The sequence below is a fragment of the Ptychodera flava genome, chromosome 15, assembly GCF_041260155.1.
Source record: "Ptychodera flava strain L36383 chromosome 15, AS_Pfla_20210202, whole genome shotgun sequence".
Lineage (NCBI taxonomy): Eukaryota > Metazoa > Hemichordata > Enteropneusta > Ptychoderidae > Ptychodera > Ptychodera flava.
In genome coordinates this window covers 21,277,571-21,297,882 of record NC_091942.1, presented here as the reverse complement: position 1 = coordinate 21,297,882, position 20,312 = coordinate 21,277,571, and the positions used below count along the sequence as shown (strand labels likewise).

The window sequence follows — 20,312 nt, the reverse complement described above, 5'->3', positions numbered from 1 at the left end:
TGCTAGTCAAATGTGTTCTTTTTTGAGTGGACAAACCTTATTCAATTTCATTAGGTATACTGAAAGTTTGTCATACCGTGCATGGGGATGTTTTATCTGATAAAAAGATAGATATTTTGATGTGTGACATAACTTTGCTGAAGAGAATGGGAGAAAATATCTTCAGCCAGTGCGCTTAGCCATCTTTTTTAGGGTCTATGGTGAAACCTGCAATTCAAATAAACCACGGTACAAACAAAACCACGTGAAAAAACACACAAAAAAGATGTGTGTTGTTTGAACCGCCATCACGTGATCTCCTGGTCGCACAGAGTCTTTAGAACCTTTGTATCCGGGAGTAGGACCACTGTTAGCACAAATATGTTCATCTCTGCACTTGAACTATCACAGTGCGTCCCCACTCAAACTAATGGCCTCCTATAAATATGTCCTGTCACTGTGCATATCGTATTGAATTTTCAACGATTACAATCTTCCATGGAAGTTTTACATCAACAGATCAGGAGTGCTAGCATTTGCTATTTCTTCAGTATTGCGTCTAAGGCTTATGTGCACTGCTAGAATTAGTTTGTCAATACCTTTGTCAAAATGATCTATATACACACATTAACATTTACATCAATGATTTTATGGTATACATGGGTCTCGGGGACGGAAGGGTAAACCAACAGAAAAAAAATCTCTAGATTCTGGTCCCTTTATTAATTTAAATGACAATAATACAAAACTTTCAAAGATGCGCTCGAGCGGCTAATCGGAATCGGAAAAGGCGTCAAGGTTGTAGCGCCCTCTATATTGGGGCAGGGTATTATTTCTGAAGTACATTGAATCGATGTATCTGGTATTTTCTCCTGAGGGACGGTTGTTTCGTCTTCGGATGTAACGTAAAGTGAAGTCGTTTTCTGCTAGCGACGAAGACTCACTGGATGCGGTGTCGTCAGTAAGTTTCTGTGATAAAAAGAAACAACGTGAACTTAATTTCTGGTGCAAAAAGTGCATTTTCAGAATCTGGAAAGATTATACATGTGCATTAGTTCAATATTGAACACGATTGGAACTAATTTGGGAGAATTTGATCTTAAATATTCTTCAAATTTCTCGAAAGTGTTGGGTGCTATATAGCTGAATGCTGCAATATTGCAAATTACTTTGAGAAAAAAACAAGTGCATTGCTTAAAGAGAAAAGCAGATGAGCTTACATTTGCAGATTAAACCGACATTAGTTCACTATTCAATTATTCCAAATTAGTTCCAATAGTGTTATTATTAAATGTCTCTGTTTTTGACAACAACAGAGAGCAAACGGATAGGCAAGAAATCATGGCTCAAAACTTTCGACACTAACTTTACCGATAAATTTGACCCGCCCGTCTCTGTGTTAGCGAAGGGTGGGATATTTCTCACGTGTGATGATTGTAACTTGAGCTTGAATGGTGTACGGGTGAATCACTGCATGGTAGATTTGCTCAGAGAGAGTACACTGAATATATACCTGCCTTGTCTTCTTCGAGCTGTTAATTTGTGTCCTGAGTACCAAGTTTTCTCGCTTCAAGTCAAAGTTTTCCCAGCGAATCTTCCTCCTTTCCTGCCTCTCCGCATCTCGTTCGTCTTTTGATACGTTTCCCGCCTCTATTAAGATTTGTAGTTTCCTCTCAAGGCACTGAACATCAAGATTTGCAGTCTGGCAGAAAGGTTGATAATCGGAGAGTCATGTGAGAAATCTTTAGCTATCTCTATATCTTATATTATTTTATTTATTTATTTATTTATTTATTTATTTATTTATTTATTTATTTATTTATTTATTTATTTATTTATTTATTTTGACTGCTGATTTCTTCAGCCTGGCGACGTCAGCAGTCTGTGTCTCTAACTGTTTAGAATTAAACACATAATATAACTTAGTTTCGACTGTGATATATCCATGCACGATTTTCGTATATATCGTGTATAATCTACATCAAGTATACTTCGTTTTAATTAAAAATAAAAACGCTATTATCACATTTGGATTGGTCGATGGCCTTCGGTTAACATTTGTATCTTTGCGTTCGAGCGATAATGTAAACCTGACTTGAAACGCTGATCATTAACCTCAAATCGGTAGCGTTTTCTTTCTTCGATAAAGAATGTTGTACTTACATGAAGTTCTTGTTCTAATTCTCGACATCTAGACTTTGAATTTATTAATTCCTAGCAAAATGAAAAAAAAATAACTGAATAAATAAATTACAATGACGTCAGATAATAATTTAACATCCTAATTTGTCTGTCAAAATTAATTTTCCGAAGACTTTTTTTCGATAGTGTTAATACAAGTCCGGCCTCCGCTGGCTATTTCTGCACCGTTTCTCTTTCTTTTGTGAGAAAGTCTTAAATTGTATTGTTGTTCTACAATTTCTTTGCAAGTACATTTTGGACCAAACGCTGTAGAAAGCTTATCTGCCAAACCTTTCTTAGACAGAAAATTTCATCATCCCGCGGATCCACTGGACCGTTTTCTCGTCGAAATCTTCGCAAGGACTCTTCCAGGTATCGAATTCGTCTCTCGATGTCTGCCGTCGTGGCCCTACTGACATCAAAACGCCCGCTATCGTCAGAGAAGCGGTTTCTCGATGTCGATTCCTGTCTGTAAGATGCCATTTGTTGTTAGTTTTCAAACTCGCTTAGCCAGCGTATGTCGTGGAAAGTAAAGAATAGCGATACAGGATGGAGTTCCAAAAGTTCCTTATATTGTAACCTGGCGCGCGTGGTCGATGTCATGGTTACTGTTACCACAACGACGATTGTTCAATGGAAGTTAACTACATGAGGGCGCGCAGGAAGTGAACGAAGACGAAAAACTTTTAAAAGGAAGCAGGTGCGGGTTTTTTGTTTTTTTGTTTTTGTGTTTGTTTTTGTTTTGGGGGGTGAATTTTTAATTGCACTGTCATCTTGGAATATCTGTAAGAAGAAATGTATTCCTTAATGAGTTTTCCAAAGCAATTTATAATTTACTTTTAATCTCTGACATGACGCTTTTTATCGTGCAATGGAAGCGATCAACTGTAAAGACCCCCGTGCCAAAATAGCACACCATTTTATTGGTACATGATAGGACCAATTTTCTACAAACTTCCAAAAGGGGAGGATTTGTCTACGCTTGCTCGTGATCTGTGGTGTCAAGGAAAAGCTTTGAAGTTGTTGTTTGAGAAAAAAATATATGCTTTTGTATACACAATGCTCGATTGTCCTTGATCAAGTCCATCTTTAACTGTTTTGTAAAAGGCAAAGTTACGAGATATTCCACAGTGTTTTCCTATCCTGTGATCGGTCAACATTCTTGACATAAAAGTCTTTGCCAACGCGTACATGGCAAGAGTCCCCGAGTGTTAGCCATACAGCAAGTATTTTGCTTTATTGATGAAAAGAACATGCTGAATAAGAGAAACTTCACGTAACTAAGAGCTGAAAAGTGAAAATGTCGGGAGTAGGCCTCTACGTAAAGATATGACGAGTCTGAAACGAAATGATGGCACCGTTTTCACTACGTACATATCCTTACCTTCTGTTCAAGTTAGGTTGGGGTGCAAGTTAAAACAGCGATCAGATTGACGACAAGGTCTCATCAAAAATTTTATTTTTATAACTTTGCTACTTCAACAAAGGGTAATTACAGTTCAGAGAACAATATCACGTTATTGTACTCTAAAAAGTGCAAGCAAGTCTGGTCATGACCAAATACCGCCGATTCACCAAACACGCACAACTGCACGGCTGTAAGTTACCGTTCTAAGCAAGTTGGAGTTTACGGGCGAGTTCTTTGAGAAATACAAACCGACCAGCACTCTTGAAGCACACTGAGAGGTGAATTATATTCGATCTCCAATGGATGAGAGAGGAACTAAGACTGAGTAAGTAATCTTCGTTTTGATTCCCAGTGCAAGATAATGTGTGACAGACAAAATCACTCTCATGTTTACAATTACAGTGAAGGCACAGTCCACAATCACCTGTGGTCTATTCCGCTCTGCGTCTATGCGCCCCATAGACGTGTGTACATATTTCTCAGGCATATGTACACACGTCTATGGGGCGCACAGACGCAGAGCGGAATAGACCACAAGGGACTGTGGTTAAGGTCAGTACATGTATCGGTCGGGGTGTTTCCCCCGATCGTAAGATTTTCCCCAATAAAGTGTACATATGGTAGTTTGACCACTTTCAATGCACTGAATGGAGTTTCGGTGTCATATCCATTATAGAGTACAGCCTGGTGTGTTTAGGAAGACTGTGTGTCGAGGTTTCATGTCACATTAGTGTGACATGAATCCCTCGCACGCGTTCAATTAAAAGTACCATAAGATATAGCAGGTACTAGTGTAATCAAAGTTAGTCCCTATACATCTGCTTTGTCGCGATTTGGGGAGTCGGTGATGAGCCAACTTCAGCAACCTGGGGAAATGGCATTTGTATAAATCTGCAACTGCTTCACAAAGCTGTTCACTTATGTAAGCGCGCTTTTACATGTAACACCATACAAGCAGCGGTGTTGTTGAACTGCATAACAATATCTCTCGCCGTCCAATACACTATAATGCACACAACTGTACAACGTCAGACAATAAACATAACAAAAAACAGAATCAGTACGCACTGGTTTTATATCAACATATAATGAATCAATCCGTTTATACACACATACTCACACACACTAACACACACACACACACACATACACACACAGGGGCAGCGGGTAGTTCATTACAACGACGATTGGACAATATGACAAACCACAAAAATAGTAATGGTAATTCCAAGTTTCAAGTTCCGTTGTATTTTTCCAGGAATTACATTATGCCGCTTTTGCTTTATGAAATGTATTCCAGTGGATGGCCAAAACAGATATCCGATAATTGCACCGGTAATAGCATGCAAGGAAAATAGCTACACCAGTTAATGTTGCATTTAGTATCTGATAGGGTTTACTATTGGCCGAATGTTATATGTCTGCTCGTATCATTTTTACAGCCTGACAGTGACATTGTAACAGAGCACGTGTGTCTGATAACAAAAATTTAATTGGATGATTTTCAAAATTAAGTATAATTACATATAAATTAAAGCCACACAAATTAAACTAATACTAAATGACATGAAGTATCGTGTTTCGGTCATTGACATTGGCATGTGTGTTCCAGACAGAATTTTGTTCCAAACCAACGTCAGTACGATCCTCAGTGGTTGGATTACAGACACTGACTCATCATCGGTTATAATTCACCAAAGTTTGTTATCAAGGCAGGGGGACGTTCAGTGTCCTAAAACCTTTCAACTTCAGCATATATATTTGGGGAGCACACATGGTACGACTCAACAAGCCATCGAGTGCTTACCATGCTGCAACATCTTGTGGGAGAAAACATTTGCACAATACACATGCGCACACACTGATTGCGAATTCGTGGGTATACAACACGTGTGTATGATCGATGGATGTGTCGGTGTTGTTTGAACATGAGGACATTGGCACCACTCCCGGCATCGCTCGATCAACGTATGGCTTGTTGATACCCGTGTCATTCACTTTTAGCGACTTGGCACTGCACAGCACGGAACAACATGAACGATATAGTAGTTTGACATAAGTAAAATACGTCTAAGAGTCCCCTTTAACCTAGAAAAAATTCTGGCCAATTTCTCAGAAATTTTAGGTTGATTTATTTTTAAATAGTCTACATTAGGGCCGTAAAGATTATGATGACTGCGAAAGCATGATAGAGGTTCATAGTATTCGCAGAAAATCAATGTTGAATCGTGTTTTTTTTTAAACAGATATATGACGCAACATTGGCGATGCCTGCGTCTTGCACAGAGTACTTAAAGTCTCACTCGGCTCATGAACGCAAAATAATACAAATTGCTTTTGAAGCAGATGTCCATGAAAACTCATTTTCCTCCGACTCTTCAATGGGGAAAGTAACACTTTCTTTTTTCATTTTGTTTGCTCTGTGCAGGGCTGTGAATGGTGTAGTGTATATGGAAATATCTCAACAAGAAGTATATTTATTTCTTTCCATGTAGTTTTCTACTCAAGATAACATTCGCCAATTTATCACAAATCATGGCCCGATGCTAACACTGCCGTGACCTACGTACAGTAAAACCCAGACACCCGACGACACACTATGGACCTGACAGCAGCCTTGTTTATTCTCCAGATTGGATCTCTCATAGGCATCTCCATGACGACGGTTGATGCCGTTGAACTGAGAGACATCCACGTCAGCAATCTTGCACAAAGAGAGAGGGAAGTAAAAACTGGTGACGTGAACGAAAATAACATTCATTACACACGTATTCAACAGATGAGGAAATCCAATGAAGGTCTACCCCCGATGTGTAGGACTGGTAAAAATTTAATATTAGTTTCTTTAGTTTTGCTTCTCATAACTTATGGACGAAGCCATACTTTTGAATAATAACTGCTGCTTATTAATCAGTTTTAATTCATCTATGCACAATTTGTTCACGATGTAATATTAATAGTTTTGTTACCAGTGTATGTTTTAAAGCCTTAGTTATGAAAAACTACCATTGAAATTATGTCAACCAAGGAAAAACTAGTGTCGGGCATCGATTTTAGCATTGCCGTTTTTATGACCCTATACACCACCTTACAATTAATTATATTTAGTCGTATATGACATTCCGAGTTCAACATGTTCAGAAAAATGCTAGGTTTTGCCAGGAAATAAGTTACCACACGGTGAGGTGATAGCATGTCCAATCAAACCGTTGAATTCATGAGAACAAAACACCAGAATATGACGTCATACAAGGTCATGAAAACGGCATATTTGTCTCCGTGATTTGACGGTTCACTCCAAATTCTGCAGATATTTGTTCAAGTGAAATCGTCACTCACCAAAAAGGCATATTCGATTGGCCCGAGACTTTTGTTGGCGAGAATGTGACGATCACGTGTCCACAGGGAGGAGCAGAACCGGGGGCCGTTGCTAATAGATACTGTCACTATCGTTATGACGCATTGACACGTGACTTCAAAGCTGTATGGGAACAGCCAATGATACAAGGATGCAAGTCTAACATCACGCTCCAACTGGTTGAATTAAAGTCTACGTTGGTATGTACACGTCCTCATTAAATTTGATCTGACGGATAATTTTGTAAAGCTGTTGTAGTAATCCATTGAAGAGGCCTTTTGAACAAATTATTTATCGGAATAAAAAAGGAGAAATGCCATTATTGTTTAGTTTAATCAATGACCCAAAAAGATTATTTATCATATATGCTATTGTGAACAGAACAAATACAAAATTCAATGTTTTTTCGTCAACGAACTTGTATTATTTCGCTGATCGGTTTATGCGGTTGTCGTGTATAATATAGATTACCCGAAAAGATTACCGTCACGTAATGAGACGGCTGTCGGAACTGTTAAAAGAATCGACACTGGTATCAGAAGACGACATGGATTTGACAGCCGATATTTTCGATATACTCGTGGAAGCCATGGAAACGATCAAGGTGACCAACGCCCAGGACATTGGAGAAATGATTGTACAAACTACCAGTCATCTGTCAGAAGTCGATGTCGAGATTTTAAGAAATACATCAAAGAACGCATGTGCGAGGTAAAATCACTTGACTGATAAAAATATATCACAAACTCATGTCATTTCAATAAAATAAGTACCATCTATATTTTATTGCGACTTTTGCTCCATGTGATCTCACGTATTTCTGTGGTCGCAGTACTCAATTTGTATACATAGTTTTAAATATTTTAATCTTCATTCTGCTATATTGTTGTGGCAAAAATTCTTTACATCTTCTAGTCCTAACCAAAATTTTGTGGTCCTTGTGTCTAATCAAGTACATCGATTCCTTCCTAATGACAGTACACATACTCCCTCAAAACGCCAAGGCAGTCTCCCTTCGCATTATCTCGTCATCTTGGGAAATTAACTTCTCCCGCAACTAATAAAACGAAATTGGTTGTCAGTCGTAATGCCATCGTGTTTTACCGGCTTTCAAGCAATTGTTGCAGCATTGCAGGGTTTTTACGAGTTGTTTACAGTGGTTTGATAATTACAGAATAACTCAAGCTGTTGAAAGATATATGGAGTGGCTACCGTTTTTAGAAGGTCGGCGAAACATACGGTTTTCATCTAAGAATATGGAGGTTCATACTATGAGACTGGAAGCTGGTAAAGCCAGAAAGGACAACGACAGTGCCAACAGCAATGCCTCAGCTGATGAAGCTGGGTTCTTTCACATTGGCGATGAAACATACACTGGTGACGACCTGTATACGAAATTTCATTGGTCCAGCCGAGTAGATCCAAAAGCCGTCAATTTCATGTCGGTCTCAATCTCGCTGCCGATGGAATCTCTCTTCAATGCACTTAAAGGTTTGTTACAGCTTCCGGATAAAATAAAAAAATGTGTCGGTTTCATAGGAGACATTAATCGGTCAGAACAATTGTGTGGCCCTGAAGATGATGTTGATGATGATTATGAATATGATTACTTTGATGGATGATGATGATGATGATGATGATGATGATGATGGTTGTGGTTGTGGTTGTGGTGGTGGTGGTGGTGGTGAACCCATAAATAAATCTGAGCTGAAGGACCGTCTCATAAAAGAATACATTTGTCAATTTCAATTCAGTTGTAAAAAGTGCTATAATAGGTAAAAAGACATTGCATGGAATGAATTAATCACAGCCTGAACATAGAAACACAAATTCACCTGAAACTGAAATTGATACCTAAGCATTTCACCAAAGATTGAATGAACCAATAACCCTTTCCATCGCAATCGTATTGGCATGGTTGAAAGGATGACGTGGAATCTATTCATTACAGGTACACAAGCTACGCCATTTGATGTAATCAAGTTGACAAATATTGACCTCTGTTCACAACAAAAGAAGAAACTGATCTTTTCAGAGAGTACAAAATGTGGCTTCACATTTAATCGAACAAGCTTACCAAAAAGACAGTCACTAGAGGGAAATTTCAACTCGTTTTAAAGAAGTTGTCTCTATACATTCTTATCACACAGATCAAACAGACACCAATGGTTCACAAGATAGGCTTACATTCATCGTACATTTTCAAAGCAACTTATTCATGGCACAAGACGACATCGGTGCTGCTCCACTACCTCACTCCCGTTCATGCAATATTGTAGCATCGACTTCGCTCATCGTCAACGGCCAGACTGGTTTTGGTCTATCAGAACCTCTTGAAGTCAAATTTGTCAAAAACAATAAGGTGTCGGTAAGTAATGTCGGGGAATATAACGCTGCGTTTTGGTGTTTGCTAAAGACCTTATCTCTGCCGGTCATTTGTTGTACATGTAAAGTGAAAATAATCTGCGATGATAGATATTACTTAAAGACAGACAATCGCAAAAAGTTTTGAACAGACAATGCTTATCTTGCAGTTTCCACGCAGTTAAAATGATATGTTTCGGAATTCACATAGAGTATCATCTGCCAATAGGTATTTTCATAATATTTATACGACTGTGAGTGATTTGACTTTTCCAGGTACATTTACAACGCAATTACTTTCTACTGTTGTACAACACCAATTTGAACAAGAGAAATTACAGTAATGAAGGTATTTCGATAATTTCTATCTATTGCAGAATGATTTGCAGAATGTGACTTGTGGATTAAGAACGACGATGCTTAACGAGACAGAGAAAGGTATAATTAGCAATAACTTTGCCCTATAAACTTTTTACGATATACTGAACACTACCACTCATGCCCGTGTTTCTTCCATACATACGAAATTGAACTTTAGTTCAAATCTCGTCGTAGAAAATTTCAACCATTCTATTTCAAAATCAAGAATGCAAATCAGGGGTCACCGTGCAAAGTTGGGTACAGAGAGACATACGACCTTAAACTTACAGAGATTCGAAATTCTACACGGCCATCGTCCCTGTGTTAGCTCTGACTGGAAAATTAAATTTGCGGTTTTCACAAAACTATGACAACTTTGGTTACTCCAAGATCTTTAAGATGAGCCCCCTCAAGCGGTCAACCAGTCAAGTATTGTAACAGTTTCAGAGTCCGAATATCTGTCCCCAAGACGGATCCTTCGTCATAAAGTATACCCTTATCATAACCGCATTTGATTTCTCATTGAACGATATTTGTTACAGCATTACTCCCCCAGCCATGTCTGTGAGTGCTACACTTGTAAAATTTCCACTTTCCCCTGACGTAATGTCCAACTTCGAGCTGTTCCACACAGAGTACTTGTCTTTTAATAAATCTTTCAATAAATCCAGATAAAAAAGGTTCTTCATGGTCAAAACATCGCGAGAAAATAACTATATGTGTGTTTTGGTCCACAAACTTCACATGTAGGTGGTGTCTGCCGCACTTCAAATGTGACTGAATCACTAACAGTGTGTACGTGTACTTCACTGGGTGACTTCTACCTGTCCTCGCCAAACGATGACGACGATTCACAAGTAAGTCAAATGGTCTGTCATATATGGTCACATGAAATTTGACACCATATTAACCGAAATCACAAAAAACTGCATTCTATGGATCCAACTATGTACGCTCACTTAAATTATGTTGGAATGATGGTGACGCAAAAGCCGTGAGATATGATTAGATGTCTGGAGGCCCAAGTGGAGAGTACTACTTTGTCTTTCAAGAAATCCGAAATAAGCATTAAGTTCTCCATCATCGAAATCTCGCGAAAAAATCATTAAAACGTATTCTTTTGTCAGCAGTTTTCACGGAAAGTGAAGTTAATGCGAAATAAGATATCCGAAGGCCCACAAATCACTGTGCAACGGCAGATTTCACCGAATTGGTGTGTGTATGCGAATATGAACGCTGTGTCCAAATGGCTATCACAACCATTGTTGTCGCTATCTTAGCTATTTTGTAATAAACATAATATCAATAACATTTGTAATAACAATGACATTCTTATTTTTGTCAATAGTTTGGCGTTCCTTCGGCCGCGGGAGCGTTTGAATTTTTGGTAATGTATGAGCCATCAGTGACTTAGTTGTTTCTGTTATGGTGTTTTCGGTTGCAGATTAGTGTACGAGGATTTCGGCATTTCTATCATAGTTAAAATATTTTACTATTCAAAACGCATAGATGATAATGAATGAAATTTTTTGTAAAATTTCTGATAAACCCTGTTCTTAGCAACAGAGGTAGCTACACTGTGGTCCCTTAAAAAGTCAATTTATACTAAATTTGTAACTATCAGACCTATACAGAAGTATCTGTTGAAGTCTGCCCGTTTTCTAGTATACTGTCTGAATTGCAGACGCTTTGCATGCAAAACTATCATTTAGATCTGGGAGGAAGTTGTCAAATGCCATTTATGTTTTCTTTAGATTAGGACTTTGGTGTAAGACTACATTTGTTTTATTTCCAAGGTTTAAATGAGTCCAGCTGTCTTGATGCACTATTCTATAATGTTTCAGGGATTTGCTTATTTTGAAGCATTGTCCATCTACAGTTCTGTAGGATTTGGTGTATCGTTGGTGTGTCTCCTGGTAACCATAATCACGTATTTGTACTTTGGGTAAGACATAATCCGTTTTAATTGTTCTGAAGCGATCAATGCAAATACGATAGAGGAATACCGCGATGCAACTGATAATAGTTGATACGTTTAAACCATTTCTAACTGGGCGTTCATTGAGTTCCTTGTGTATAAATATCCCATTAGCTAGCGGGTTATGTAAACACGCTTACCGAAGTGTGATCACAGAACATTTTTCAAACATTGGCGACGAACGTACGACTTAGACTTTCAATACTAAACAATTTAAATTTCCACTTGCTAGTCAAGTTTGGCCACCGAGAGTGAGGACAAAAGAAACTATGGCCAAATCTATCGCCAAGGATTTAATTAAAAGATTGGTTGGTACTTTTGGTAAGAAAAAAGCGACAAGATACAGCTGCAATCTTTGCAAAAGACTCGTTAAATTGCGTTTTATACCTAAGATATCATTTATTCGTCCATCGGTAAAATTAACGTTCATCTTTTGATCTTTTGTAGGAAACTTCGCTCTGGACGAACTTCACTAATTCTATTAAACCTCTGCATCGCTCTAAGTCTTCAAATGCTGTCTTTCCTTGTGTTCATACCTTTCGTGAAAAATCAAGATGGCTGCCGAGTTGCCAACATTCTCCGCGTTTATCTCATACTGGTTTCCCTGGCGTGGAATGGAGTCGAAGGCTTGAACATGTATCTGTCTCTGGTACGAGTGTTCGTGAAATACACTCCAAAATTTGTGCTGAAATGTGGAATTGTGGCTTGGGGTGAGTCTGGTTCTTTAAGATTCTAGATCTATGACTGTGTATCGAATATAGACTAGTATTGAATGGGATCACACAAGGACAAATCTGTCTAAAAACTGTATTAACTGATACGTCCTCCTCACTTTCTGTTTTCTATAGCCGTAAATGACGTATGACTTTATCGTTGAAGATAGAAAACAAAACCAAATGTAATCATGGTTTTATATATATATATATATATATATATATATATATATATATATATATATATATATATATATATATATATATATATATATATATATATTAATTTACGTTTTCTAAATTTCTTCCTGTGTTGTGGATTATTCTATATTATAGATAGTCCTCGTAAAAATTGTAAGATACTGTTTTGATGGCAATATATTCAACTCGGTGTCTCACTTTAAACGGTTTGATCTGTTCTGTGGTTTATGAGGTTGTGGTCGTTAACATGCAAATATTTGTATTATTTGCCAAAATAAACAGGTTATATTTTGCCTATCTCAGGTCTTCCAATTCTTGTGGTGGCATTACCGTTCTGTCATAGGACAACGTATTATGACGGATTTTATGACACGGATTTCAACTGTACTTTTACGTAAGTAACCATATAGCCTCGTGGCAGCTCAAAAGACATTATATCGTGTAATCTGTATACAACATATTCAACCTCTGGCAAATCGAGTAAAGAACCTACTATAGTATCATGGAGGTAAAACATATTGTGCTAACACCATGCTAGAATGTAGTATACTGTGCCCGGTATTTGCTAAAGATCATGCAATTACAGTACGCCAGTGTTTTCCTTTATTGTACAATGGTTAGTCAGTTGGCAAGTGTTCATTCATAAGGCAACCGATTTTTAACCTATAGTCCATGGACTTGAGGGATGGTTGGTCAACAACTGAAAGAAGGCAACTGAAAGAAGGCAAGGTATGACGTGGACACAGAGTGATTGATCAAAACAACATAGAAATAGTTTTAAAATATTCTTTGACAGGATCATAGACAAGTTACCACTATTGATGTTTGGTGGAGGTTGGGGTGGGGGTGTTGCCGAGTCTTACTCTAATATTTGTAGAAGTCAGTTAGTCGTGTTGTGGCGAGAATGTGTTGTGTCTGGTCATGCCTCTAGGTCGATAAACTTCTTCGGGGAAGTCTTTCTGAAGCATTCATTGGGTGCAAAATGGATAATTTGAATGCTTACACTATAGTCAAGTGTGAGGGTATCAGATATTTGACTGTTAATCATTCATTTCTTGATGAACGCTTAATATTTAAACGGCGCTTTTCGTCTTTCAAGATGTCAGCTCCCTCGGCAGACACTCTATTACGTCCTGTTTTTGCCAATGTCACTCATCATGGTCTTCAACTGCTTCGTGTTTATCATGGTTGTCTACATACTCCGTACAAAATGGAAAAACGGTGAGTAAACGTGAAATAATGAAGTTTTGTAACAATAATGAAGTTAATAATGAATAATGAAATTAACTCAACCTATATTACTGACCCACTAACGTGATGGCTCGTTTGCGAATATATCACAGCTTAATTTTTAAATATAGAGGTTAAAGGTACACAGTCACCTATAATCTAAATATGCCCATATATGGTCAAAGGGGCGTTCCTTGGTATCAAAATGCCCATGTGAGGGCGCTGTTTTTAAAAAGCGGCCACCCGCTGAAAATCTGTGATTGGTTGAATTTTCTCTTTCCATGGTAACTGTGGCAAAATTGGAACAGGTGACAGTATACCTTTAAGGTAGTATACCTCGACAGAGAGAGACGTAAACTTTTGCTCAAACTTTCCCCAGTGAAACTTTTGACCATTTTCTTATCAAATCAAGAATAAAAATCAGGGGTCTCCGTGCAAAATTTGGTTCCAGAGAAACAATTTCTTAACATTTGTTTGAAATTAAAAATGGCCGCCATCAGTGTGTGAAAACTAAAGGGGGAATAATATTCGATGATCTACCACTTGTGAACCTTTAAAAGTACCTAGGTATATCTGATGATGTCATACCAGTAGCTCCCATGAGCCATTTCGCTCTCACAGATTAGCGTAAGTTCCTCCCATATGATGCGTGCACGGATGCGAGGAATTCCAGTATCATTAGGCGTGAGTTCATTAACCTTCATACAATATTGTGTGAAAGTTGTGGCGGATAGAACTTCCTCCTCAGAGCCAGCTGGTACGGTGGTAAATGGCAAATTAAATGGTCTTTGATTCTCGAATGATGCGTTGTTTGAATAATTTACAGCCGATGGTCGCTCCCGAACAATTGATCAACTGCGCGGAGCTATCACATTATTAGTACTTCTAGGACTGGCTTGGATCTTCAGCGGATTTGCCAGTATTAACTACAGGACGGTTGGTAAAAATCTACGGACGGTTCAAGTTATGTTTCAGGTAACAACTACAGTGGGTTCTATACTAACAGTTCTAGCTAATCAAATATTCAAGTATATTATAAGTAATATTGACGTCATTAATCACCCTTAAGCGGTACACGTTACGAAGATTTCCCATGAGAACACTGTAAAATAGTTCAGTCAAAGAGGTCTGAAAGAGACTTTACAAACTCCATATTTGGTGAACTACATTAAATATCTGGGGGAATTTACAATAAACATAAATCAGTTTCTTTTTTTCACTCTTGCATTCATGTCACTTCTTTCCGTCTGAGGACAGTGTGAACCCATTAAGTACAATGCGTTTACGGACGAAGACAAAATGTTCAGTTCGCCATGAGCGATGGTGTCAAGGTTTAAGGCTTTTCTTAATGTGCATTATACAGCGAAATACTTTTTATGAGAACTAGTAGCGACAGATATAGCATCAAGTCGTAATACGATCTAAGATGGGACTTCTAGGTACATCGTAAGCAAAGTTCAAAACTTTTGCTACACTTTTTATCGAACAATTGAAACCAATCTTATAATGATCAAGGAAAAATACAAGGGTCATGGTGCGATTTTTTTTTGTACTACAGAAATAAATTGCATAAAATTTACTTATATTTGACGTTCAAATGGCCGATATCCCTGTGTTCCCTCTACTGGGAATTAAATTTTGCATTCGTAACAGAAACAAGATTTTGAAAAATTCATTTTTTTTCCGCTGACCCACAACCCTAGGCGAAACCTCGAGCTACTGTGCAGAAGTTAAGCAATACATAGCTGATCTGTGTAGAGGTTCAAAATTTTATTTTATTTTTTTCATTCGTACACAGTGTTTGTTCGTGACCTGTATTGCCTTTCAAGGATTGTACATATTTGTGTTTCACTGCGCAAGGCAGCCGGACGTTAGAAGTCACGTGTGGAGTTCATTTTCGATCAGCGGCAGTGGCAGTAACACGACCCGGCAGGAAGACATCACGGTTGTTGACAGCAGTCCCCCTCATCATTCCAGTTTGACCACCACACAGTTATAGGGACGAATGGAGCGCCAACCTGCAGCCCTCCGAATTGTCAAATGTCAGTGGTTACAGGATTGCGCACCTTTTAACAAATTCAGACAATTCCAGAAATATTTTGCCAATCACATGAACCATCGCGGGAGTTTGGCCAGCCCCAACTTACAGCTGAGAATTTTTTTTTGTTTTTTGTTTTTATTTTTTTAATCATCCATCTGGCGAACCCAATTACAGGATGAGGTACCTACAACCCACTACCCAATGGAGCAATGAGGAGTAAAGTGCCTTGCTCAGGGGCACAACACCCTGCTGGAGTCTCGAACTCACCATCCACTGACAGTGAGTCCGTTACTCTGGACCTACCGGGTCTCTAACTCATCATCCTTCGATAGTGAGTCCGGTACTCTAACCACTCCGGTACCCTAAACATGTGTATTCAGTCGTTTTCAGATGTCACAAACTTTTGAAGAAAAGTGTGCATTATTTAAATTGTCTTTCAGCCGTCCAGCGAGTTTAGACGTGGTCCATCCTAAATGTTCATAGTTCATATAGTCGCTGTTCGCGCACGCTCTAAGTTTAACGCAAATTTGAATCAAGTAACAAATGACTTGCATCGGTTTGTGGCTCTTATAAAGTTATAGGTCGACCAGTTCACTGTGATTGATAATATTACATCTCTGCGTTTGAAAAATGTTGTGCAGTTGTTCATGCCGTATGAACTCCGGACGGTACATCATTGTACCAGTACCACAGGATTCTGTTTCGTCAAATAGCGAAATCATTAAGACCTCACTCTTGCCAGCCACAGCTTTACGTTCGCTCCACGAACCGACGCATAAATTCCCCTTAATGGTAGAGCACAAAGCTGTTTCCGTCAAGAGGCTCTGAATTTACGATGAATGTATAACCTGCACTGTGTGACAGCGTTTCTTCGTGCATGCCATTTTCAGTGACACATTGACTCTTTGCTTTGTATCATCGACATAAAAGTTATTAATGTGTAGCTTTTAGACTTTCAATAAAATATTCTTGTCGACGCACGCCATTCATTTCTCACCCATGTTGTTTTTATCTCATCATTGATATTTCTGAAGAGCATCGCAAACGAGGGATCCGCATTGACCCTCAGCTTAAAGAGGCACTCCCACTTGGTAACATTTTTAAAACACATATTTTTAATGCCAACGGTCGATATTTGACGTGGCGACTCCGCGCGGATCGCGAGATATCGATAAAAACATGTCATTTCCCGAGCGTATTTTTCACATCCCGAAGTTTTACGATCGTTTCTGGTTATGACCCGAAATCCCCCGAAAGTGTGTTGTTGTGCAGATTGACGATATTCTAAGCAGTCCAAAAACGTTCGAATGACGCAATTAATTTACCTCCTACTGCGATGACTTTATATACATCATTATCGATGCCCTTATCTGGTAATTCTTTTTTAAAACTTCTCCTTAGTTTTTGTCGTTTTCATTATTCTCAATCAGATGTATTAAATTTTTAAACAATACCACATAGATATCAGTTTTGACGTGTGAAATATTAGCTGCCTCTGATGACTACATTTTGTCGTCTGCCACACAGTTACGCGTGGTTCGATACATAGTGGCCGACGCGTGGTATGCGCGCATACCACGCGGGGGCCACTATGCATGCTATGTATCAACCGCACCTATCTGTACTAGTCACCTATGCGAATTCTGGTGGAATCAGCAAAGTAACTTTGTTTTCGTTTTTTTGCCGAGTCAGTAGGAATCGGCTTTCTCCCACGGGACATGACCGCTCACCGACGCGAGTGGTACTGCTGTGACATACAGCAGCGTCAGCGTAGACTCGTACTCAATAGCTTAGTTGACAATTGCCCCAGTGCCGAACGTTCTATGTTCGGAAGCTGAATTCAGGTGGGCCACCGGATTTCAAACTTTAACTTTTTTGAGGACATGTGTTTATCGATATCTCGCGATCCGCGCGCAGTCGCCATGTCAAATATCGACCGTTGGCATTAAAAAATGTGTTTTAAGAATGTTACCAAATGGGAGTGCCTCAGCTTAATATTGAAAGGAACACCGACGCCAACGGTGCTGTAGCATACATACGTTGCATTTAATATGTACCAACCTGTCCACTCACTCTCTTTTGCATTATATCGATATAACATATCAAATTTGTGACTGTATTACAGATTTTGAAGTTTTATTTGTGGCCGACAGACGCACCACTTCGTTTTGCGACCTAAGACTCTTCAGGACGACAATAGGCCGAAATCCGCAGTATTCACGGCATGCCTGTGTGTGTATTCATTTGGTTAAAGTACCTTAATTTCACTTCAATCGCTATACTTTACTGTAAGCGTCTCACTATATTTTTCATTCGTTTCTCATTGAGTTTATACAAGAAGACTAACCAAGCATATCTGTTTGAAGGGTTTGAAATCACGGTTACTCATTACTGTAATTTACGATACTGTTTATGAGGATAGGCATAAACGTATTGTAACTTTACAGCGCGATAGTGCTGATGGAGTGTGAAACATATTGATCCTTACGTGTGCAATTAATAGCTCTCACAGTGTTTGCCTCGAAGTTTTCCTTTCACCGAAAGTTCGACGTGTTTACTCTTTTTCTTAATGTCAACCAAATCCCGATAAAGAGATCGACTTCGTAAATGCGTATTCTACGGCGACTGTGACATTTAAGTGACAATTGTGTCGGACACAATGATGAATGTACCAGTCCACAGTACGTGCGCAGGGACGGTGATCAGTCTCCAGGGCTGATGAAAAGACCGACTATTTCCCACGAAATGGCGTATATTCCTCGCGGTATGGGTAAAATGCATTATTATCTATAGAAGTTCCATGGAAGAAACGACAGCCATTGTATTTTATCTCAAAATGAAATAACATTTTTCAAATCTATCAGATTTGACGAAGATGTAAGTCCATTATTTCCCAGTGGTCCCTGGGGTAAGGTGGGATTCATACTGACACCTTAATTACTTGTTACGTCTAGCATTGCTAACTGGGAAGACGCACTGCCCTGAAGTCAAGTTTCCCTGACAACGAAAGTGAGTAATTCTGAAAACCCATCAAGGAGGATAAATAGCATGGCGCGATTTAAAGGAAAAGCGGTTGCTACGCTGATGAATAAAGTCAGTTCAGTCTGTAATATGACATAGAAGCTCCGCTGTAATGCAGTGTGCCACAAGCATGAATTTGAAAACAGCTATTAAAGTGTCTAGACTGTCCGCTATGCAGGGATGGTAAGGCCACACGCTATTTCCCTGAACTGTAGAGCGCAGCAATCGACCCCATCCGTGTAACTTCAGATTTCTCTTGCTCTCGTATTTCCTTTAGCGTCATAGGCAAAGCCGCTGTCCAAGTGGCAGCTGGTTTTTGTTGATAGATAGCTCATAAAACATGGTGCGGTATAGTTCAGTAGCTTGCAGGTTAATGAGATGGCCATCAGCGAAGAGGTCAGTGAGGTCAGTGAAGAGGTCAGTGAGGTCAGTGAAGTGGTCAGTGAGGTCAGTGAAGTGGTCAGTGAGGTCAGTGAAGTGGTCAGTGAGGTCAGTGAAGAGGTCAGTGGGGTCAGTGAAGAGGTCAGTGAGGTCAGTGAAGTGGTCAGTGAGGTCAGTGAAGTGGTCAGTGAGGTCAGTGAAGAGGTCAGTGAGGTCAGTGAAGTGGTCAGTGAGGTCAGTGAAGTGGTCAGTGAGGTCAGCGAAGTGGTCAGTGAGGTCAGTGAAGTGGTCAGTGAGGTCAGTGAAGAGGTCAGTGAGGTCACTGAAGAGGTCAGTGAGGTCAGTGAAGAGGTCAGTGGGGTCAGTGAAGTGGTCAGTGAAGATTACACCAGAGATAATAGAAAAGACCAGGCAACATAACAATGACAATGACGTACACTAAAAGCTGATCAATCACAAGAAAAGGATCGTGTCTGAAATTACGTCCAGTGTGCAAAAGGTGCAACGACAGTTCTCGTTTGCTGTGAAAATTACACAGTTTTGTTTTGTTTTTTTCCGGGGGTGGTTTCAAATTAAGATAGAATCACTGCATTGTTTATCTCAGATGGAAAAACAATCGGAAGTTACTGAGTCCTAAGGGACACTACATTTCGTTGGGAGTTTATAGCAGACCCGACACACTGAAATCTTTTGCCAAGATAACTTTCCATTCCCCTTTCACAGTCTGATTATTTACGACCTCCTCTGGAAATCTTCTTATCCGGAGTAAAAGGGAAATAAGACTTTAGTTTCCAGATACGTCTTTTGGGACCCTTTTGGAAATTTGTTCCACTCTATCTATCTTTAGTGAATTGGGAAATGGACCTTTTTTGAAAAGAGTGATGAAGATCGTGACACAGGGGCTTTGAAATACTCCCCGCAACGTTACATTAACAGGTAATCTTGCAGACAGATTATCCTGATCAAGTGCCTTCTTTTCTTCGTAATGAGATCCCCCAGTAGATTAAAATCACGACTTTCACTTCCGTTGCAGCATGGCTGTAGCAAGAATGTGTGGCTCGAATGCAGAGGCGAGTATTCTACGAAATAGACCGCGG

At 39.2% G+C, this 20,312-nt stretch overlaps 2 protein-coding genes across 4 annotated transcripts; both read left to right on the top strand.

Annotated features, from left to right (window-relative positions):
* The first annotated feature begins 3,738 nt into the window (after positions 1–3,738).
* LOC139151520 (adhesion G-protein coupled receptor G2-like) lies at positions 3,739–16,798 on the top strand. 3 transcript variants are annotated; one of them, XM_070724408.1, is made up of 15 exons: positions 3,739–3,893; positions 6,201–6,390; positions 6,879–7,126; positions 7,393–7,637; positions 8,101–8,417; positions 9,077–9,294; positions 9,668–9,728; positions 10,401–10,507; positions 10,999–11,037; positions 11,495–11,595; positions 12,076–12,338; positions 12,846–12,936; positions 13,642–13,763; positions 14,599–14,747; positions 15,571–16,798. In XM_070724408.1, exons 2-15 carry the CDS (start codon positions 6,225–6,227, stop codon positions 15,769–15,771), a joined length of 2,328 nt encoding a protein of 775 aa, XP_070580509.1. In that variant the 5' UTR covers positions 3,739–3,893; positions 6,201–6,224; the 3' UTR covers positions 15,772–16,798. The 3 variants fall into 3 exon arrangements, with proteins under 3 accessions (XP_070580509.1, XP_070580507.1, XP_070580506.1); XM_070724406.1 differs by having other exon boundaries at positions 6,064–6,390; XM_070724405.1 differs by having other exon boundaries at positions 5,997–6,390.
* Positions 16,799–19,212: 2,414 nt separating this feature from the next.
* On the top strand, positions 19,213–19,635 carry LOC139152280 (uncharacterized). The gene has a single exon (XM_070725423.1). It carries the CDS (start codon positions 19,213–19,215, stop codon positions 19,633–19,635), a length of 423 nt encoding a protein of 140 aa, XP_070581524.1.
* The last annotated feature ends 677 nt before the right edge of the window (positions 19,636–20,312 follow it).

What these genes read in the sequence shown, in the direction of transcription:
- LOC139151520 (XM_070724406.1), top strand. Translation starts at nt 6,168, where the DNA reads ATGGACCTGACAGCAGCCTTGTTTATTCTCCAGATTGGATCTCTCATA. An exon ending in ACGATGACGACGATTCACAA is followed by an intron (nt 10,508 to 10,998) that starts GTAAGTCAAATG and finishes TTTTGTCAATAG; the next exon opens with TTTGGCGTTCCTTCGGCCGC. An exon ending in CGGGAGCGTTTGAATTTTTG is followed by an intron (nt 11,038 to 11,494) that starts GTAATGTATGAG and finishes ATAATGTTTCAG; the next exon opens with GGATTTGCTTATTTTGAAGC.
- LOC139152280 (XM_070725423.1), top strand. Translation starts at nt 19,213, where the DNA reads ATGGCCATCAGCGAAGAGGTCAGTGAGGTCAGTGAAGAGGTCAGTGAG.